Genomic DNA, 19,229 nt, shown 5'->3' with positions numbered 1-19,229 from the left:
AGGATTTATTAGGATTTATTAGAATCTACTGGAATCTATTCTACATTTATTTAAAATAAATTATATTTATTTTATTATTAAATTTATATGCTGCCTAACTCACCTAGAGGCAACTCTAGATTGCTGACAAGTAAAAGCCCCAGACCAAAGCGTTAAAGTATTATGGTAATGAATATTAACATTAAAATTGAGAAAGGTGGCAAGGAGGAGAGCAAGGGGAGGAGGTAGAATCTTCCCTCAGTCCATTAGCCACCTTTAGAATGGCACACCCCATCGAGGCTCACTTTATGCCACTTATCTTTAAATGGCCAAGGTTGAGAAACTCTGCTTAGAGATTAATCATTTCCCAATGACACTAACATCAAAAGATTATTGACATAAGGGAAGTGCCAGATCAGAAAACATTTTCAGGTCAGCCAAATGCATTAATTCTTTTCAGGGGAAATACGAAATGGAATGTTAAGAAAATTGAGCGGCCATTAGGTGTATATAAGCATGCATGTACAATCATGTTTTGGAATATCAAGATAACAAGGGAGTAAACCAGTATTGGTCACTGATTTCATACTCAGTATAGATAAATTGTCTTATTTTCTGAGCTGGTCTCTTCTTGGAAAATCACTGAAAGACACTTTCTCCCCCACCTTCTCACACAAGTTGCTGCTGCCTTCTGCTTTCTCTCCCACTCTTCCAGTTTCGCCCACAGGCCTCACCTACTTTTCCCTGAAACCCTTTGGCACCACAACACTTGAGCTTATTCATTGTCTGTCACATGATTCACAGGGGCTCCACCTGTACTCAGCACCACCTAGCAACTGTGTACCACACCTTAGCAACCATTTTATGAACATTCCAGAGGTTAGGCAGGTGTGCTGAAATTCACCTTTATTGCTCTTATTGCTTTTGCAAATCCTCCCAAAGGGTAGTGATCTCAACTAGTTCACATCATGGAATTATTTAAGATTATTTACTACCAGATCTCCATACTTTTGGAAACCAGAACTGACAGGGCAGGGTGGAAATGGGGGAGGGGGAGGGAAGGTTTGGAAGATTGGCACCCACGCTTAATAGCTTTGATGCAGTCCAAAGAACAAGAGCCAACTCTAATGGTTTTAGTACGTCTATAAAGTAATATTTACTTAGCTGCCTTCTCCGAAATAGCATTTTTCAGGTATGTTGAGGTTGGAAATACCAGTATGTGTGATCCCATTGCATCTGGGAATTTCAACTTCATGGATAAGGCTCCTGTGTGCTTTAATGGGAAGATTGCTATTTGTTTTTGGCAAAATTATTTAAGTAGATTATTGGCACGTGCTATAATGCCAGATTGCCTTTGAAGATGACTTAAAAGTTTAATTTTTGCAAGAGATGGCAGCTAAGCTTTTAATTTGTTTGTTTCTATGCTCATGCTCCTACATCTATTTTAAAAGCACTTTATTGACAAGGCTGGATATCCTCTTATGGGTACACTCCACTTTTTAAACCTCTAATTACCCTAAAACCAAAGCAGTTAAAGGAGCATCTATTCCATGTATCAAGTGACTCCTTGGAGGGTCTCAGAAGTAGAAATTCATTAAGAAAATAAAAGGAGAAAAGTTGGTCTCTGCTGCTGCACCTCGTTTGCAGTTAATTAAAAAATAACACAATTTTTCCAGGAATTGCTACAAAAACGAACCAATAAATCTTTCGAGGAATTTTAAATTGTTGTTGCCTTTTTTGTAATGTTTTGCTTTAGACACGCTTCGTAATAGCCATATTGGGTGTCTTCAAGTGCTTTCAATTAAGGAATGCTGCTAAGAATATCTGTTGTCCTCTGTGGCCAGTACTTCTGTTTTCATGTAATTATCAAGGCTAAACACTATTGATAGACACAGGAAAACTGCATCAAAAAGTAGCAGTGTGAGCTTCCAGCAGGAGATGTATTGAAGCTTCCAGTTAATTCTATGTCTGCTTGCCATACACTTACTTAGAACCTGTATAGTAGGGTGGAGAAATTCCAATTTTAGCAATCCCCATCAGCATAGCCGATGGAGGGAAATTCTGGCAGCCGTAGTTCAGCAAAATTTGGAAGACCCACCCAAGATGTAGGCAACTCATCCAGGACATCTCATCAACCTTATGTGCCAATTAAATATGTTCCATACTCCTTGAATTGTATTTTGCGATAATATTTTACTTTTGTAAACTTAAAGAACCTCTTGAACATGCTCATACTTTCCTCTTGTTTTCAGGGATCTTGTTGTAGCTACAGTTCTGTGGGCATATACCGCCCTAAGTCAATTATTATTGAAGGAAAATAATATCATCCATGAATTTTGTCCTATTTATAAAATGCTATCTAGTGTTTTACCACTAAAACACACATGCCACAATTATGTGTCCCACAGTTGTTTTTGACCTCTAGCAATCACGAACAATAAGCAAATTTTCTTCTTGATGACGATCTGTTCCTAATTTGGTATTTCAGATTTTCCAACACCACTGTAACAAGGCCAGCTGCTGATCACCCTCTTCTGATCATCCTTTTCCTCCTACTTTTCCCAGTATTATAACCATCTAAAAAAGGAGGCTGTAAAAGATGAATCTTACAGACTTTTAAAAGTCCCACTAGACCCTGCTCTTTATTGTATCTTCTTTTCTTCTACAGTGAGGACTCCTTGATAAATTTATTGTCTCTCCCACTTCCTCTTTTCTTATTTATTTGATCTATTTGTATACTATCAAATCAATAAAGACTTGTAGTGGTTTATCGGAACCCAGTAAAAAATCTACAAACAAGTAAAGCATACGTGGTAAGCATCATTAAAATAAAAAGAAATGTAATCAGTATGTAGTAACAACAAATAACACAAACAAATACAAAGTAAAATGAAAAAAATACAATGATATAAATACTACAAGATGATGATGATGATGATGATGATGATGATGATGATGATGATGACGACGACGACATCGACAACGACAATGGCAAAAAAGTCTGGATAGTGGATGTGGCAGTGCCTGGAGACAGCAAAATGGAAGAGAAAGAACTGGAGAAGATAACAAAATACTAACACCTACAAATAGAAATAGGACGACTATGGCAAAGGCAAGCAAGGGTAATGCCAATAGTAATAGGTGCCTTGGGTGCAATCCCAAAACAACTGGAGCACCACTTGAACACCATAGGCATTGACAAATTTACCAACAGTCAATTGCAGAAGGCAGCTTTACTTGGAACTGCTTCCATCCTGCGATGATATCTCTAACACCATCAAACATCCAGATTTGCCAATCCCAGGTCCTTGGTGAGGACTTGATAGATAGACAAAAATGCCAAACAGAGACTGAAATCTGGCTTACTGTGGGATGAAGAATAATGATGATGATATCACTAGATGCTGTTCACAGCTTCCAGACTATTAAGATGGATGGTGCACATCCTTATTTCAAGAGGGGAATGTTTAATAAGTCAGATGCAGCAATAGAGAAATGGAATCTCTATAACTTTACAGAGGTGGAAATAAATAAAATATTCTCCTGGATATGCTGATTCAAGTAAGTGAAAATGATCCTGCAAGTACCTTGTGTCAAGCCATATAAGTTAAACCAGAGTGCTTTGAAATGTACCTAGAAATCTAATGGCAACCAATGCAGGACCTAAAATGTGAATGTGATAATCATCTTGGTAAGCAATGCCCATCAATAATCAGACTATTTTGTATCAATTGGGAACTTACTGTATCTAAGGTCTTGCGATGCTGTACATGTAGAGCAATAGCAGCAGTTTAATCCTTAAGAGTTAAAGGTACCAATTACACTTGCAAGATCCCTGCAATTTAGATAGGGCTGCAAGCCGCATAGCAGCTGAGAATAAGCAAGCAACCTTTAGGCCATGATCTCTACCTGCTCATGCAGCAGGTTTAGGAGGATTCCCGAGTCATGCATCTTTTCCTTTAGGAACAGTGCTATCCTTTTGAGAGTCAACATTGGAACTGAATAAGCATCATAATCATCATACTGTTTGTGTTTCATTTCATCCAGTTTCTTTTCATCTCAGACACTGAGATAAGACTTCTGTATCATTAGTGGTACAGCCACGATAGCAAAGCAAGGTTGACATCAACATATTGGTGATATTGTATGCCTAACTGATGGATGACTTCCCTCAGTGGTTTCATGTTGATAGCTAATGGTATTTCAAAGAAAACTAATATCTAAGGTTCCTCTCACGCAAAGAGCCATGAAGCCAACTTTTGTTTCTGAATTATGCAGAGTAAAATCACTATAAAGCAGTGCCTCTTGCCATCAATTCAGATGATCATAGTTGATCATGCTGAAGGTTGCTAAATGTTCAATCAGGACCAGAATAGCCGCACTACTTCCACCTAGTACCTGTAAAGAAAATCTACCAATATGATCAATGCCACTTTTATCTGGTGCTCAGGTTTGAATCCCAACATAAATGACTACAATGGATAATCATTTATTCTAGAAGATTTGCCAACATTATAATTAGAAAATATTGCTAACTCTAGTCTAGGGAATACCTCTTTAGGTGGGAGAGTATGACTGTCTGTTTGAATGCTTCCAGAATGTTCTTCAGCAGAGAGCTATTGGCAATCTTCTGGATCCAGAACGACGCCTTTAGTTGTTGCTCAACATTCCCTAAAGAGAAACTTGCAATTTTAAATAAGGCCATTCCATCTCCCGCTTCCTGTCACAATAGAAGTTAAATCAAGGTTTGTACCCAACTGGTCAGGTTCACTTTTTGTTTTCCTCAACCATTGTTCAGCCATTGTTCCTGCCTCTACATCTCAGAGATGCTCCATAAACCAAGAGGCTCACCAAGATTGAAGATGGAAGCTGTTCAAGGCCAATCAGCTCAAGAACATGAGTTGACTTCTATTGTCAGATCATCCATCCAGATCCATAAGATACCTAGGGCAAATAATACAAATTGACAAATTGACCTACAGAGGTCTCAGGTGTCAGTCACTTAGGTGGTAATCTAAAACAGTGATCTGACAATGGCAAAGGATCAGATGTTATACCATCCATATCCAAATCACTGCACAACTTCAGTGAACTAAAAATGAAGTCCAATATGTAGCCAGATGTTTAATTTAGGCTTTAACTTACTGGATAAAGCTGTGTTTTCCAAGGATTACATAAAAGCCTAAACTATTCTAGATGAAGGGGATGGAACCTAAAGTTCCCCAAAGACAAATGGCCTAAAGATGCCAACACAAGTCCCAAGACCAAGTCCAGCAGTTTACAGATTGTACTGAGCAGAAGGTCAGTTATACTAGTGGAATCTCCAATCTTGTCTCTATGGCCCAACTTAATAAACAAACCTTTGCACAATGTTACCTCAACAGAAGAATCTCAAATCACAAGCAAAATGTCATTATAGACTTTGCAATGAGGCTGGTAAAGGACTTTAGAATCAAAGTAAGCAAATGTCTTAACAGGATTACATCATTGCCGCCACTCAAGCAGGTTTTGATAATACATGTCAGGTCTACCTGCTCATCAACCACTAAATCATGGATGAGTAGAGCCTTGTTACAAATAGAAGCAGCATTTCCTATCAAAAGCTCGAGGCTGAGGTTGCCAGGAATTGAGCCAGAGGAGCAAATATAACAAATTGTGAAGCCTCCATCCCCTGAAGTAGCCATATCTCCATCAGCCCATAACAACTAGGATCAATATAGCTTCCCCACCTCCATACCCCAATCCGATGGGCTAACCTCCCAAAAATAGGGAGCAGCAGTTAACCAATGATAATGACAAAATAATATAATGATCTAGACTGGAAAGTAATGATCCCAAATAGTAAAATACATTTTTTTAAATGAATTGTATAGACGTCTAGCCAAACAATCAACTGGAAGCCAATAACCTGGCAATCCACTAGTTGGTCTGCTCCTTCCTAAACCTTTCTAGTGCATACACAAACCACCCATATGCCTTCCAATCCCACAGCAAACAAGCTGACAGCCATTCAGTGCAAACACTCCCTCACACTGCTCATAGGAAAGGCATCTGCTCCAGTGGTGGGATTCAAAAATTTTTTACTACCGGTTCTGTGGGTGAGGCTTGGTGGGTGTGGCATGGCTTGGTGGGCGTGGCAGGGGAAGGATACGGTAAAATATCCATTCCCACCACACTCCAGGAGAAGGTTACTGCAAAATCCCCATTTCTTCCCGATCAGCTGGGACTCGGGAGGCAGAGAATAGATGGGGGCAGAGCCAGTCAGAGGTGGTATTTACCAGTTCTCTGAACTACTCAAAATTTTCACTACCGGTTCTCCAGAAATGGTCAGAACCTGATGAATATCACCTCTGATCTGCTCCCCACTTATGTTTTTACTTTAGACCAGTGGTGGGTTTCTGCCGGTTCGCACCGGATCGGGCGAACTGGTTGGTCAACGAACCCAGAAGTAAGTTCCTGCCCCGCCCCTGTCACTCACTCGCTCGCTCGCTTGCCCCCACCCAGCCAGAAGCCGCTCCATTGCTCGCTCCCCCCGCCCGTCTGCACTATCCTAGCCCCGCCCACCACTCACTGATTGGCTACCTCACCAATCACCTCGCCCGCCTCTAAGAACCCTATCTAAACCCACTTACCTTTTTTCCTGTTTGGCACTCTATTGCTGCCTGCTGAGTTCAAGAAGGTAAGTAAGCTGCAACTAAGCGTGGGGCGGGGGGAGGGCTGCCGTGGCCCTGCACTATAAGTGAGTCCGGTGACCTTTTGCGGCCTTGCAAGGATCCTGGGCTCGCTTATAACGCAGGGCCGCAGGGCCGCCAGAAAGTGCGGGGGTGGGGGCAGGAGCTTATGCGGCGCAGCCAGCCCAAGTTCGGGGACCTTGCAAGGCCTTGGCATTTTTTGCATCGGGGCTTGCTGCAAGAGAGAGGGAGTAAAGACCTTTTCGGGATTGTTGATGGTGGAGGTGCGGGCAGGGGAAGTCCTTTGCGCCAGCTGGAAAAGGTCTTCACTCCCCCTCCCCTTGCAGCATGCCCCGATGCAAAAAATGGCAAGATCGGCGCACTTGGGGCTGCTGCTGCAATGTCCAGGGAGGCTAAACCAAGCCGCGCGCCTCTCCCAGCCACTTTCGTAGCTTTCCGGAGTGCCAAGAACCTTCGCGCTCTTCTCCGTGCTTTCCTTGGCTCCTCACGATGGCAATAGACATCCAGAAGCAGCGGGGGCCAGAAACCCTAGCCCCAAAAGCCAATTCTGGACACCTATTGCAGTCGTGAAGAGCCGAGGAGAGCGCGAATAAGAGCGGGAAATAAGATTTCCCACAATGCCTTGATGGGTTTTATTCCAGTGGCTTTGTCTTTCCTGTTCTTAGGGTTAGGGGAAAAACTGGTTTCATCTGCAGTCTTTTGGGGGGAAATTGTTATTTTTTGGTGTTTTCCTGGCACTGTCATAGTTTGTGTGTGGGGGGGTGTAATGTCCCACAGTTATCTACACATTAATAATGATCAAGTACTAATAATATTTCCTTATACATTTTAGTGACCTTTCCTTTCATAATTGGTGTTTTCATTCATACTTTTAGATTTCTAATTGCTGTTTCTGTTAGTTAGCAATTGATAAAACAAATTCCACGTGAAAAAGTATTCGAAGCTTTCTTGATTTTAATTGTCAGTTTATTCATTCTTGCACATTCTAATATTTATTCATTTTCATATCTTTGTTTTTTCCACTGTTGTGCAAACAGAATTCCAATAGCTGTTAACATGTGTAAAATTAAATATGTATTTATTCCCTTTGAAATACAAGTAGTAAGTAGTAAGCTACTTACCTTCTGTAAGTAGCTCTTTTATTGTTTTGTGTACTTATTTTAATCTTATTTAAGTAGTAAGTGCACAAAATAATAATTTTCCTTTTTTATATCTTCTTTTTGTAGATCATTCATTGGGGCAAAAAATTCAGTGACATCGTCTTGGCACTCCCATCCAGTCACATGACTGCAAAGCCACTCCCACCCGGTCACATGGCCGGCAAGCTACTCCCACCTAGTCACATGGCTGACAAGCCACTCCCACCCAGTCACATGACCGGCAAGCCACTCCCACAAAGGAGGCCACACCCACAGAGTAGGTTCCAAAAATTTTTGAAACCCACCACTGCTTTAGACTATGCTTTCTATAGCCCTGCTGCTTATAGGATACATACAAATGTGGTTCCAGGATCTCACCAGCAATAACTGGGTCCTTACTGCTGGCATTCTCTTCCTGGAACTTCTACCCCTTCCCAGTCTGTTACACTAGCATCCCACTTTGACAGAAAATAACCAAGCCTGATTTCTAATAAATCCTATAATTCTGCATGGGAACATAATCCCCATCATACCTTCTCTAAGACCACAATAACTGGCTGGATATTCACAATAAATTGATGTATTAATTTGCCAGCTGGGAAGGAACTACAGAGGCAGGGAAGGGCAGGCTTTGATTGCCTTTAGTAGCACAACATAGAAACTTTAGGCAGTCAAGGCTTATCATTTTAGGGATAAAAGAAGAAGAACGACTCCACTTCTGGAAATTCCTATACCCTTATCATAAGTATAAAGGTGGCTAAGGAGGTCATCTGCCAGCAACATTGAGGTTGTTTCCTGCTCAGAAGCCCAAAATAGGTTCAGTAACTAATACACTGTAAGACTGAACATGGGTGCTCATTGTCAGTTAATCACAGAAAGCAAGCCAAAAGCTGGATCCAATCTGTACTGAAAAGTGTTATCTTGCCGTTCTGATGAAATAGGATATTGGCATCTTGAGCCCTGACCAAGTTCATGAAGAGGAAGTATTTTATTTTTCGAACCTCCACTCAATAACAATTGGCAAAGAAACCACCTTCAGGATTTCCTGCCAGTTCATGGCAGGAAATAGATAAAAAAGCGAAAGTGCATGCCCCACACAGGCAGCTTGTAAAAAAGGAAAAGCTCTCAGATCACTGAAAAGCAGTGTACCCTGCCATTTGTGAAACAGCCACAGCATGGGTGTTTTAATCAGATATTTTAAAACGGGATTGAAATGTCAAAGCAGGCTCTGTTAGGCTGGAAAGTCTATTAGTAGACCTTCACTTTTTCTGATGCAAGCACCAAGAAAGGAAACTCCTGCCGTGCATTTTGTGAGATGGCCACAAGAGCCAACTGGGTAAGGAATAGGGTGGGGACCAGGCAAGTAGAACATCAAGGAATTGAAGGTGGAAGCTTAAGATACCTAACTGCTCTGGTGCTGGAGATGCCAGGAGCTCCAGGGCAAGGCGGTGCCAGCTTGTTTGGCCTTCCTCTGAGTTGCTGCCTATACTGTACAGAACCAAGCCAGATCTCTCCCAAGCTTGCTGGTGCCAACGCCCTTGCCCATCCTTACTTTTCTTTTGCTGAACATGGCATTTTTTGTATTCTGGCTGCAAGCACTGAAACTAAGGAATGGGAACAGGGAGGGGCAGGGCCCTACTACAGTGGGGAGGGAGCATAGCAGCTCTCTTCTGTTAGATTCGGGCAATGAGAGGACAGACTCCAGACGATTATGACAACAGGTCTTTATTAGTTAGGTAGTAGTGATCCAGCTGAATACGGGGTCGTGCAGCTCCCCTTTTATGGGGAGCAGGCAGACCTCCCGTCCAATCAGAACAACCCCTTGTTCCTGCCCTGGCGGCGGACCTGAGTGGAGACTACAACAGTTTATGCAAATATCTAACACCCCTCCCCTCTTAGATGGAGTGTTCCTGTTTGTTACAAAGTCCTGTAGGTAAGCGGGTTTCTGCCTTGCTCTGGTGGACCTGCGTAATTCGGGTTGCGCCTGAATTGGTGCTTGATCGGAGTGTTCTTTTTGTTCCTCCGATCTGGTTGGGGATTGTTGATTCCGCTCGCTCGGGACATGCTCCATTCTTACGCCGGCCTCTGGTTCCACCCTCGGTGCTGTAGTCGTCTGTGATGGGTGTGTAGGGTTGTTGTGTCGGCAATCCTTCCGTTCGTATGAGCTCTTCGTTAGGTGACCTTAGACTGGAGTGAGTTAGGCGACCTCGGAGTTGGTCGATGTGTCTTTTCCAGTTCCTACCGTCCTCCAATTCTAACAAGTAAGAACGAGGCCCGGTGATGCCTATTACCTTTGCTGGAATCCACAGCGTCCCCCCTGCATAGTTGTGGGCGTATACTGAATCCCCTGTGCTAAAATTCCGGATTTTGCTTGTGGAGTCTGGGGGCAATGTGGCAGAGTAATTTGGGTGTAGCCGGTCTAGGTGAGATCTCAGCCAGCGACCCATGAGGAGTTCAGCGGGGCTCCTTCCCGTCGTGGCGCTAGGGGTAATGTGATGTATTAGGAGGTAATGGTCAACCCGTGTTTGCCAATCACCCGGGCCCATCCTAGCGAGGGCTTCTTTTGCAGCTCGCACCATTCTCTCTGCCTGACCATTTGACGCTGGATGGAATGGCGCGACGAGGGCATGCCGAATTCCCTGACTAGCTAAATAGGATTCGAATTGCATGGCCGTGAACTGGGGCCCATTGTCGGAGACTAGAACATCGGGCAGGCCGTGCGTGGAGAAAAGTCTCCGTAGTACCTTGATGACCGCCTCTGCCGTGATCGAGGTCATCAGGACTACCTCTAACCATTTGGAGTATGCGTCCATAACTATTAAAAACGTCTGGCCCTGAACTGGTCCTGCGAAATCTATGTGTATTCTCGACCAGGGTGCCTGCGGTTTGTCCCACTTCGTAGCAGGCGCTTCAGGGGGAGCTGGTCTGGACTCTTGGCACGGATTGCAAGTGGCCACCCATTCCTCTATCTCCTTGTCCATGTTAGGCCACCAAACGTAGCTCCTTGCTAATGCTTTCATCCTTACAATACCCGGATGCCCCACATGTAAAGCTTCTAGTACATTCTTCCGCAGTTTGTGCGGTATAACAACTCGATCCCCCTACAATAAACAACCTTTCAAAACTGACAGTTCATCCCGCTTAGACCAAAACAGTTTGAATTCGGGTCCCACAATCCCTTTGGGCCACCCCCTCCATACCCAAGTTTGCACTTGTCTGATTACGTTGTCCTTAGCAGAAAATCTAGCAACGTCCACAGAAGTTACCGGTCCTGTGTCCAAACAGTCAATCCAAAGGACCGGTGTTTCCGGAGTGGGGTCGGCCAACAGTTCTGGTAACGGGCAACGGCTGAGCGCGTCCGCGTGTCCCAATGTAGAACCCGGTCGGTGTACCAGTTTGTAGGAGTACGCAGCCAGGAAAACAGTCCACCTGGTCATGCGCGGGGATAGGGAGACCGGTGTGGGTCGGTTTCCCGCCAGTAGATCCAGCAATGGTTTGTGGTCCGTCACAAGTTCGAAATCGCAGCCGTAGAGATATTCATGAAAACGCTTGACTCTCGCCACAGCGGCCAATGCCTCCCTGTCCAGTTGGCTGTAGTTACGTTCCGCTGATGATAATGTCCTTGAGTAGAATGCGATGGGGGCTTCGTTTCCATTTGGCATTCTGTGGCTGAGTACTGCGCCGACGCCGAAAGGTGAGGCATCGCAAGTTAAAACCAGAGGTAGGTTTTGGCTGTACTGAATTAGCAGCAAGTCGGCCGTCAGCAGGCGCTTGACTGTGGCGAAAGCGGCCACCTCGGGATGTCCCCAGGTCCATTTGGCATTCTTTGCTAGAAGTAGGTGCAACGGTTTAGCAACGGTAGCCTTCTGTCTGAGAAAGACGCTGTAGAAGTTAAGAAGTCTGAGGAAGGCCTGCAACTCGGTCTGATTTCGTGGTGTGGGGGCGTCCTGAATTGCCTTAATTTTTTTCGATGTCGGGTGTATTCCCAGTCCATCGATCCTGTAACCCAGGAATTCTATGCTGGGCACGTTAATTTGGCATTTTTCCTTTTTCAGGCAGAGACCCTTCTCTCGAATTCTGGCCAAAACAATCCTAACACGTTTTAATAGTTGCTCCTCATTTGCAGCAGATACTAAGATGTCGTCGAAATAAGGGACGACTCCTGGTATGCCCTGCAAAAGTTGTTCCATGACGCTCTGGAATAGTCCCGGAGCAATACTTACGCCGAATTGTAGATGGTTGCATTTTAATGCACCCCTGTGCATCACTATAGTTTGGGCCTCCGCCGTGGCGCTATCCACTGGCAGCTGCTGGTAAGCTTGTGCCATGTTTAATTTTGCAAAAATATTTCCTGGCCCCAATGAGTGTAAGAGGTGTTGTACGATGGGCACAGGATATGCGCTCTGTTGGAGAGCGACATTAATTGTGCATTTATAGTCCGCACAGATGCGGACAGACCCATCTGGCTTAACCGGGGTCACGATTGGGGTTTCCCAACGAGCGTGGTCAACTGGTTCAAGGATTCCTTCCTCGACCAGCTTATCTATCTCCTTATCAATTTTGGGTCGGAGCGCAAAAGGCACTCTCCTGGGTTTGAGTCTGATGGGCGCCACATTTGGATCCAAATTAAATGAGATTGGTGTCCCCACATACGTACCAAGGCTGGGGCTGAACACATCCTCGAACTCCTTAAATATTTCCTCGGCACTGTTGTTGCCCACGGCGTTGATGCCTGTGACTTCCAGTCCCAGGGCTTCAAACCAATCCAGCCCCAGGAGGCTTTGCAGTAGCGCGCTGGCTACGGTCACGGGCAGCTGGGCTGAGATGTTTTTGAACTGGACTCGGAACGTGCCTTGACCCACGATGGGGACCCTGTTCCCCTGGTAATCGCGAAGCAGGATGTCTGGTTTCCACAGTTGGTGCTTCTTTAGGTTGGGAATCGCCTTTTTCATGGCTGACCACGAGATGATCATTAGTGACGATCCCGTGTCGAATTCTAGCTCGCATGGGGAGTCCTCAAAGAGGACAGTGAGTTTCAGCTTTTTAGGTCGCTTTGTGCAGACCTGTCCTATCGTTGTGAGATAGGTTCTTAGTGGTTCTCTCTGCGAATACTCTTTCTCGGCTGACTCCCTTGGTTCTCTTTCTGGGTGCCCTTTGTTTTTCCGCCAAGCCCCTGGAATGGGCTTCTGTTGGCGGTAAGATGGCGGTTGCCATGTTGTGGCATGTACTTCACTCCGACACACTTTTGCAATGTGTCCTACTTTGTCGCAGCGCTGGCAAACAACGTCTCTAAAACGGCAGGTAGATCGGGGATGTTTCCCTCCGCAGCTTGCGCATGGCGGCAAACGGGATTCGAATTTTCGTGCCGGTTTTGTGTGGCTACTGCGCATGCGATGGCTGTCTTCGCACTCGCTGTCCTCGGTCTCCTGGTCGGTGGCCTCGTGATGCACCCGGGTCTGTCTGGTCCCGGATTGGGGTGCGCCATACTGGCGTTGCAGCGTTTCTGTTGATCTGTCCGCCGATTCCGATGCCCTTGCCTCATCTAGTGCGATTTGCAGGGTTAAATTGGGCTTTGCCAACAACCGTTTCTGCAAAGAAATGTCCCGCACTCCGCATATGAGGCGTTCTAGGATGTGCTCGTCCAGATTCCTGAATTCGCAATACGTTGCTGCCTTTCGAAGCGCTGCAACGTATTGGTTGATGGATTCGTCCGCTTTCTGGTTCCTCATGTGGAATTCGTGGCGCCGAACGTGGAGGGAAGGTTTTGGCGCGTAGTGCATCTGTAGCATCTGTTGTAGCGCCGTCCATGTTACCGCCTGGATGGGGGTTGGCTCCGACAGATCCCTGGCCGTCTCGAAGACCTCTCGACCACAGTATCCCAGGAACATATTCTTTTTCCGGGAGTCCGGTACTCCCATGAGATCGTTTGCCTCGAGAAAGCATTCAAATCTCAACATGTAGGATTCCCAATGTTTGGCTACTGGGTCGTATGGGGTTGGTGGAGCGTGCATCGCCATCTTGTCGTTTGAATTTGCCGTGCTGAGATGGCTGCCGGGATTCCCGCCGATTCCCGGGGCTGGATCGATTCTGTAGATGCTTGCTAGTAGATCTTCGTCCTATCTGCCTCTCGATCCCACCTTCGTCGCCAGTGTTAGATTCGGGCAACGAGAGGACAGACTCCAGACGATTATGACAACAGCTCTTTATTAGTTAGGTAGTAGTGATCCAGCTGAATACGGGGTCGTGCAGCTCCCCTTTTATGGGGAGCTGGCAGACCTCCCGTCCAATCAGAACAACCCCTTGTTCCCGCCCTGGTGGCAGACCTGAGTGGAGACTACAACAGTTTATGCAAATGTCTAACATCTTCCCTAGTCCATTCAATGTTAATTCAAGACAGACATGAAAAAAATCCACAAGGTTGCTCATCAGAGCTCCTGGTTTTCAACTTTTCAGTGTCAACCCCAAAACATGAGGGTTAATCATACAGAAATAATATCTTTTGAGGACAAACCGATAGTGGCTATTGATTTGGAATGTTTCAACATATAGCTTTCTGATCAGAAGGATTTCAGACAGTTGGCTTCTCAAAAGCCAAAATATGAAGATAAAAATAATTTCAATAATTACCCTTTTGTCCATTCATTCACCAGCTTACCATATTCAAAATGGTTTCCCTTAACTCCTCCTCCTCCATGTCTACATCAAACTTTAAATTTCCAGAATGAAGCCACTTTCTTGGTTTTGTCATTCACAAAAAAATAAATCATTGTATGTTTCTGGTAAAGTAGCTGACATACCAGCAGATAGGCTGGGCTCTGTGTCTCTCCACATTCATATAGCATGTTGCTAACTGCTAAGAGCTTCCACTTGAGCATTTTGGCTTTACATTTAGGCACTCCAACTCTTAACCTATTCAGGATCCTCCAAGTAGTATAACAGAGGTCAGATCCGTCAGCTATGTCCTCCTTTAATGTTATTCCCTGCTCAAGGGTCCCCTTCCTCCATCTTTTAATTCACTTTTGTTCTTGTGTGTACCTTCAAGAATGTTTGTTCTTGCCACAAAACTCTTCCTAGATCTAAGTTGGCAGGTTTGGGTCACATGTCCAATGAGGATGGTGAGGATAATTCTCTTGCTCAGCATCCGCTGCTATTTCTCTCCTAATCTTAGGTGGGGTAATGCCAGCAAGAGGACTTTTCCCCCTCCAATTGGTGTAGGTTTGAGTCCGCCTGTCACTGTACTGCTTCATTGATGGTGATACCAACTTGTTTTGTATATGCAGATATGCCCCACAGTGGAGCAGCATAATCTGCTACAGAGATGCCCAAGGCCAAAGCTGATGTGCACAATGTAGATGCACCCCCAAGTATAGTTTATCTATTTCTTGATGATATTATTCCCCAAGCTGATTTTAGCCTTAATATTCAGACAATCCTTATTTCATACTGCATGACCACATGATTCTTTCTGCTGCTTTTTAAAATCGTTCTTTCATCTTTAAACTTCTAGTCCATGTAATGTTTTTACTTGGAAGCACATTGGGAACCTACGCAGTTCCTGCAGCAGTTCCTGTAGCAAAACTGATCAGGGGGTTTGTGATGGGAATACAGCCTATGCACTGCAAACAATTGGCACAATGTCCTCTGTACCATACTTATGGTTTTTTTTTCATTTCCACACCTATCTTTCTCATCATGGCCCTACCTATTTTTATAACGTGGCCATGCCCATCAATTAAATATGGCCTTCAGACTGCAAAAATTGCACAATTGTGTCATTAAAGAACTGTAATATCTTCTTCTATTATTTTAAAAATATTTTTCAGCTCTTTTCTTGCTGCCAGTACTGTTACAATTTAATCTCCAATGAGGTTTTGCCGGTCAGGGCTGTAATCTACTGAAGCATTACCTTACATTTATAGTATGGGTACATTAATTTGAAGAGATACTTATTGACCATGGATTAACAATCATAATCATAAACCATCAGGTAAGGAAAAAAAGGAGGGGAATGCAACACTTCCTGGAGGGCAAAATCCTTTGGCAGGCAAAAAAGAAATGAGAGCCACCTTTTTGTGACTTTTAATGTTGTTGTTGTTGTTGCTGTTGCTGCTGTTATTGGTTCATTGCACAGTCAACCCGATATTTAGACTGGATTGTCTTCCTACTTAGTATCTGGAATAGGCAGATCTGGATTTTTGTTTGTGAAGTTTTTATTTTATCTTAATACAAACAGTCTATTAAGCAGTGTGTTGTCTGGGTACGTTTTGTGCAATAACAATTAAATTTTGCAGTCATATTCATTATTTATCTATTCTAACTTAATGCCAATATCTTACATGTTTGATATTATAACACCCTTCTTCTTAATTTATTTAGCTCTTTTAGTTTTGTTAACTCTAATTAATCCATTTTAACACAACTAATTTAACTTCTAATTTTTATATTTATTCTCTAGCCATCGATAAAATGCTCCTCATATAGTGTAATAATTAGTTTGTTCTTTATCTTTAATTGCCAATGTTAATCTGTTCATTTCTGCACATTTTAATATTTTCCTAACCACATTCTCCTCTGTAGGAATCTCTTCACTTTTCCAATTTAGTGCAAAGGCAGATCTGGATGTTTGATTGTGTTACAGGTATCATTGCAGGATGAGAGCTGTTCCAAATAAAGCCACCTTTTGCAATTGACTGAGGGTACATTTGTCAATGCTAATGGTGTTCAAATGGTGCTCTAGTTGTTTTGGGATTGCACCTGGCGCTTATTACTATTAGTATTACTTTTGCTTGCTTTTGCCACAGTTGGTTGTCATTATTATTATTATTATTATTATTAAATCTGTTTGCCACCCATCTGGCCACAAGGCTTTGCTACAGGTCTTTCAGGTTTCTAAAACAAACTTAAAACCTGCCAGGCTTTCCTACCTAAACTAGGATGATGAATCATACATCCCAAAAATATGGTCTTTTTTTACCTTTACTTTCAAAAATCTTTAAAAACCTGATGTTAAAGAGGGAGAGAGAGAGAGAGACAGGCAGAGAGGCGTGAGAAAAAGGGGCAGAGAAATAGGCAGTGTCTCAGTTCAGTTTCTTGAGCATGTCGAAACAGGACTTTCATTGCAAGCCTAAAAACCATTTTGCCATCCCAGCACTTGGCTTCTATTGATTCAAGGGATTCCTGGTTTTCACAGCCACACCTCTGATGCCAAAGGAATCAGGCACTTGGTTGTGACTGGTCCATCCTGGATAGGATCACAAAATGATGTGGAGCTTTCCCTCCGCGATCCAGTGGGGCATACTTCTTTGGGAGGCTTTCCCAAATATATTTCACGAACGCTTCATCTCCTTCCCAACCCCGCTCTTATGTATTGCGGTTCTCCTGACGGGTTTCTCGGCCCGGCCCACGTGGCTTTGAACTCTTCTAACGCGCTTCTCCCGGCGACGGCAGAAGGGCGCGGAATAAATGCATAAATAATGGCAGCGCGGCTCATTATGGCACAGAGCAAGAGCCGCGATGCGACAGCTGGGCAGTGTGCGCGTCTGGAAGATAAAAGCAGTCCGGCGTGGGATCTTCAGAGAGCCGTCCCCCTTTCTTCCGGGGAGCACGGTGGGTCTCGCACAGCTTCAAAGCGCTTTGAAACTTCAAGGCGCTCGCTGCTAGCTGGGGAGAAGGCATTGTAATAATTGGGTTGGGCGACTCTTCTGCCACGGCTCCCGGATATGATCAAAAGAATTTCAAGCCCTGCAGAAGCGTGTCTCCCCACCCCCTCTCCCAACCCCGACACTTTGATTATTCAGAGCTAAACAGAGAGAGTGGGCTGAAATCGTTGCCGCTCCCATTCTACTGTAAAATATGGTTTTTAAATCTATCATTTAGCTTCCCCCACTCCTGTCGTTAGCACTATCAGCTTCTTCCTTGTACTTTGCCCCGGTTTATATTGCTAGAGAATTGGGAAATCGGGATTTCCAAGTTAATCATTCAACTCCAGCCTCTTAAGTGAGGTTCACGAACAGCACATTATTTTTACACCCTGCATTCCCAAGACAGAGACAGACAGAACAAGCAACAGATTCTGCCCATCTGCCATATTTTTCACATGTCACAAGCTTTTGGCAAGGCATCTTGCGCCAAACTACCCGTCTTTTTCACATGGGGGGATAGCTTAGGATTTGCTTAGTGCTCTTTCCAATGCCATGAGAAGATGCTTTCAGTAGGACCACTCCCTAGCTAAGACCACCATCCCATATTTTGTTGCTGCTGCCTGTTCACTTGACTGAATCTCTGAGTGTAATCACTGCAACACTGAACAAGGGGAGGAAGGCAGCTACTTCTCCTGGCTCTTCTGACTATTTTCTTCCTTGGAGAAGACAGATAGCATCAGCAAGAGGAAACAATCAAGCAGAAAGCCTAGGGGAGTAGGAATGGAGGGGGGGCAGTGCTCGGTAATACTGATCCTGGATGCCAGCTGCAAATGTACTTTTAGTACAGGATGGGTGGGTGGGTGGAAGGGGGATGGGATGGCAATGCATCCCTATCAGCAACATTGACCTATGCGTTCATAAAAGGAGCCTATACCCTGAAGATATGTTCCATCCTGAGCATTTCCAGCAGTGCCTTAAGCTTTTGTGGCCGATCTGCAAGAGGTGCAGGAAAACTATTTTGCAGAAGAAAATTTGGATAAAATAACATAGTAGACAAATAGACACTAATTCTATTTGTAGAGTTGCGATATATAAATTTATTCAGTCAAGACTTCATTATATGGATGCCCATGTTTTTCTCTGCTGCTGCTAAAGGTCAGGACTGCCTGTAATAACATCTCTCTTCCATGAGGACAAACCTGGCATGAGTTACCCAGTCCTGAGTGGGTGCTGAGGGAGAAGTTGCTCCCTACGATGGGACTGTCTGGATTTTGGGTGTGACATCAGCTCTAATCCCAGGGCAAGGCGGAACAGAGCATCTCAGGTCTTCCAGGACTCTGGTGATGTTCACAGGTGACTGGATGGATGCAGTGTTGGCCTTACAGACAGATGGGATTTTTGCTTCCGAATCAGCCTCTCTTCTGTGCAATGAACTTCCAGTCTGAGCTTTACTGTGGCAGGTTAGCCAAGGAATTGCTCAGATTTATAGTCTTAGAGCAGGGGTGTCAAACTCTTTTTCATTGAGGGCCACATCAGGGTTATATTTGACCTTGGAAGGCGGGTAGGTGTGGCCAGCATGGGTATGGCCAGCTCGACATCATTTGTGTCGGGGCGCCTGTGGTGGCGTGAGTGTTCAGCCAGCAAAAATGGAACTCGGGAGAACTGCACATTTTCACTGGCAGAGGGATGCAGGAAACAGTCACAGCTGAAATGGAGGTCATGAGGGCCACGCACAGCCCTCCCAAGCACCATTTTCACTGGCAGAAGCACCGCTGGTC

General features: G+C 44.4%; 1 protein-coding gene across 1 annotated transcript in view; it reads left to right on the top strand.

The window, feature by feature from the left end:
- P3H4 (prolyl 3-hydroxylase family member 4 (inactive)) overlaps nucleotides 1–2,762 on the top strand; it is a 37,779-nt gene extending 35,017 nt beyond the window's left edge. Inside the window, exon 8 of the mRNA XM_081971007.1 lies at nucleotides 2,468–2,762. Coding sequence (XP_081827133.1) covers nucleotides 2,468–2,487 — 20 coding nt within the window. The 3' untranslated portion in view covers nucleotides 2,488–2,762. The remainder of the gene's footprint in view (nucleotides 1–2,467) is intronic.
- Nucleotides 2,763–19,229: the final 16,467 nt, after the last annotated feature.

Source organism: Natrix helvetica (assembly GCF_964273705.1).
Source record: "Natrix helvetica genome assembly, chromosome: Z".
Classification (NCBI taxonomy): Eukaryota; Metazoa; Chordata; class Lepidosauria; order Squamata; family Natricidae; genus Natrix; species Natrix helvetica.
This window is presented reverse-complemented; position numbering and strand designations above follow the sequence as displayed.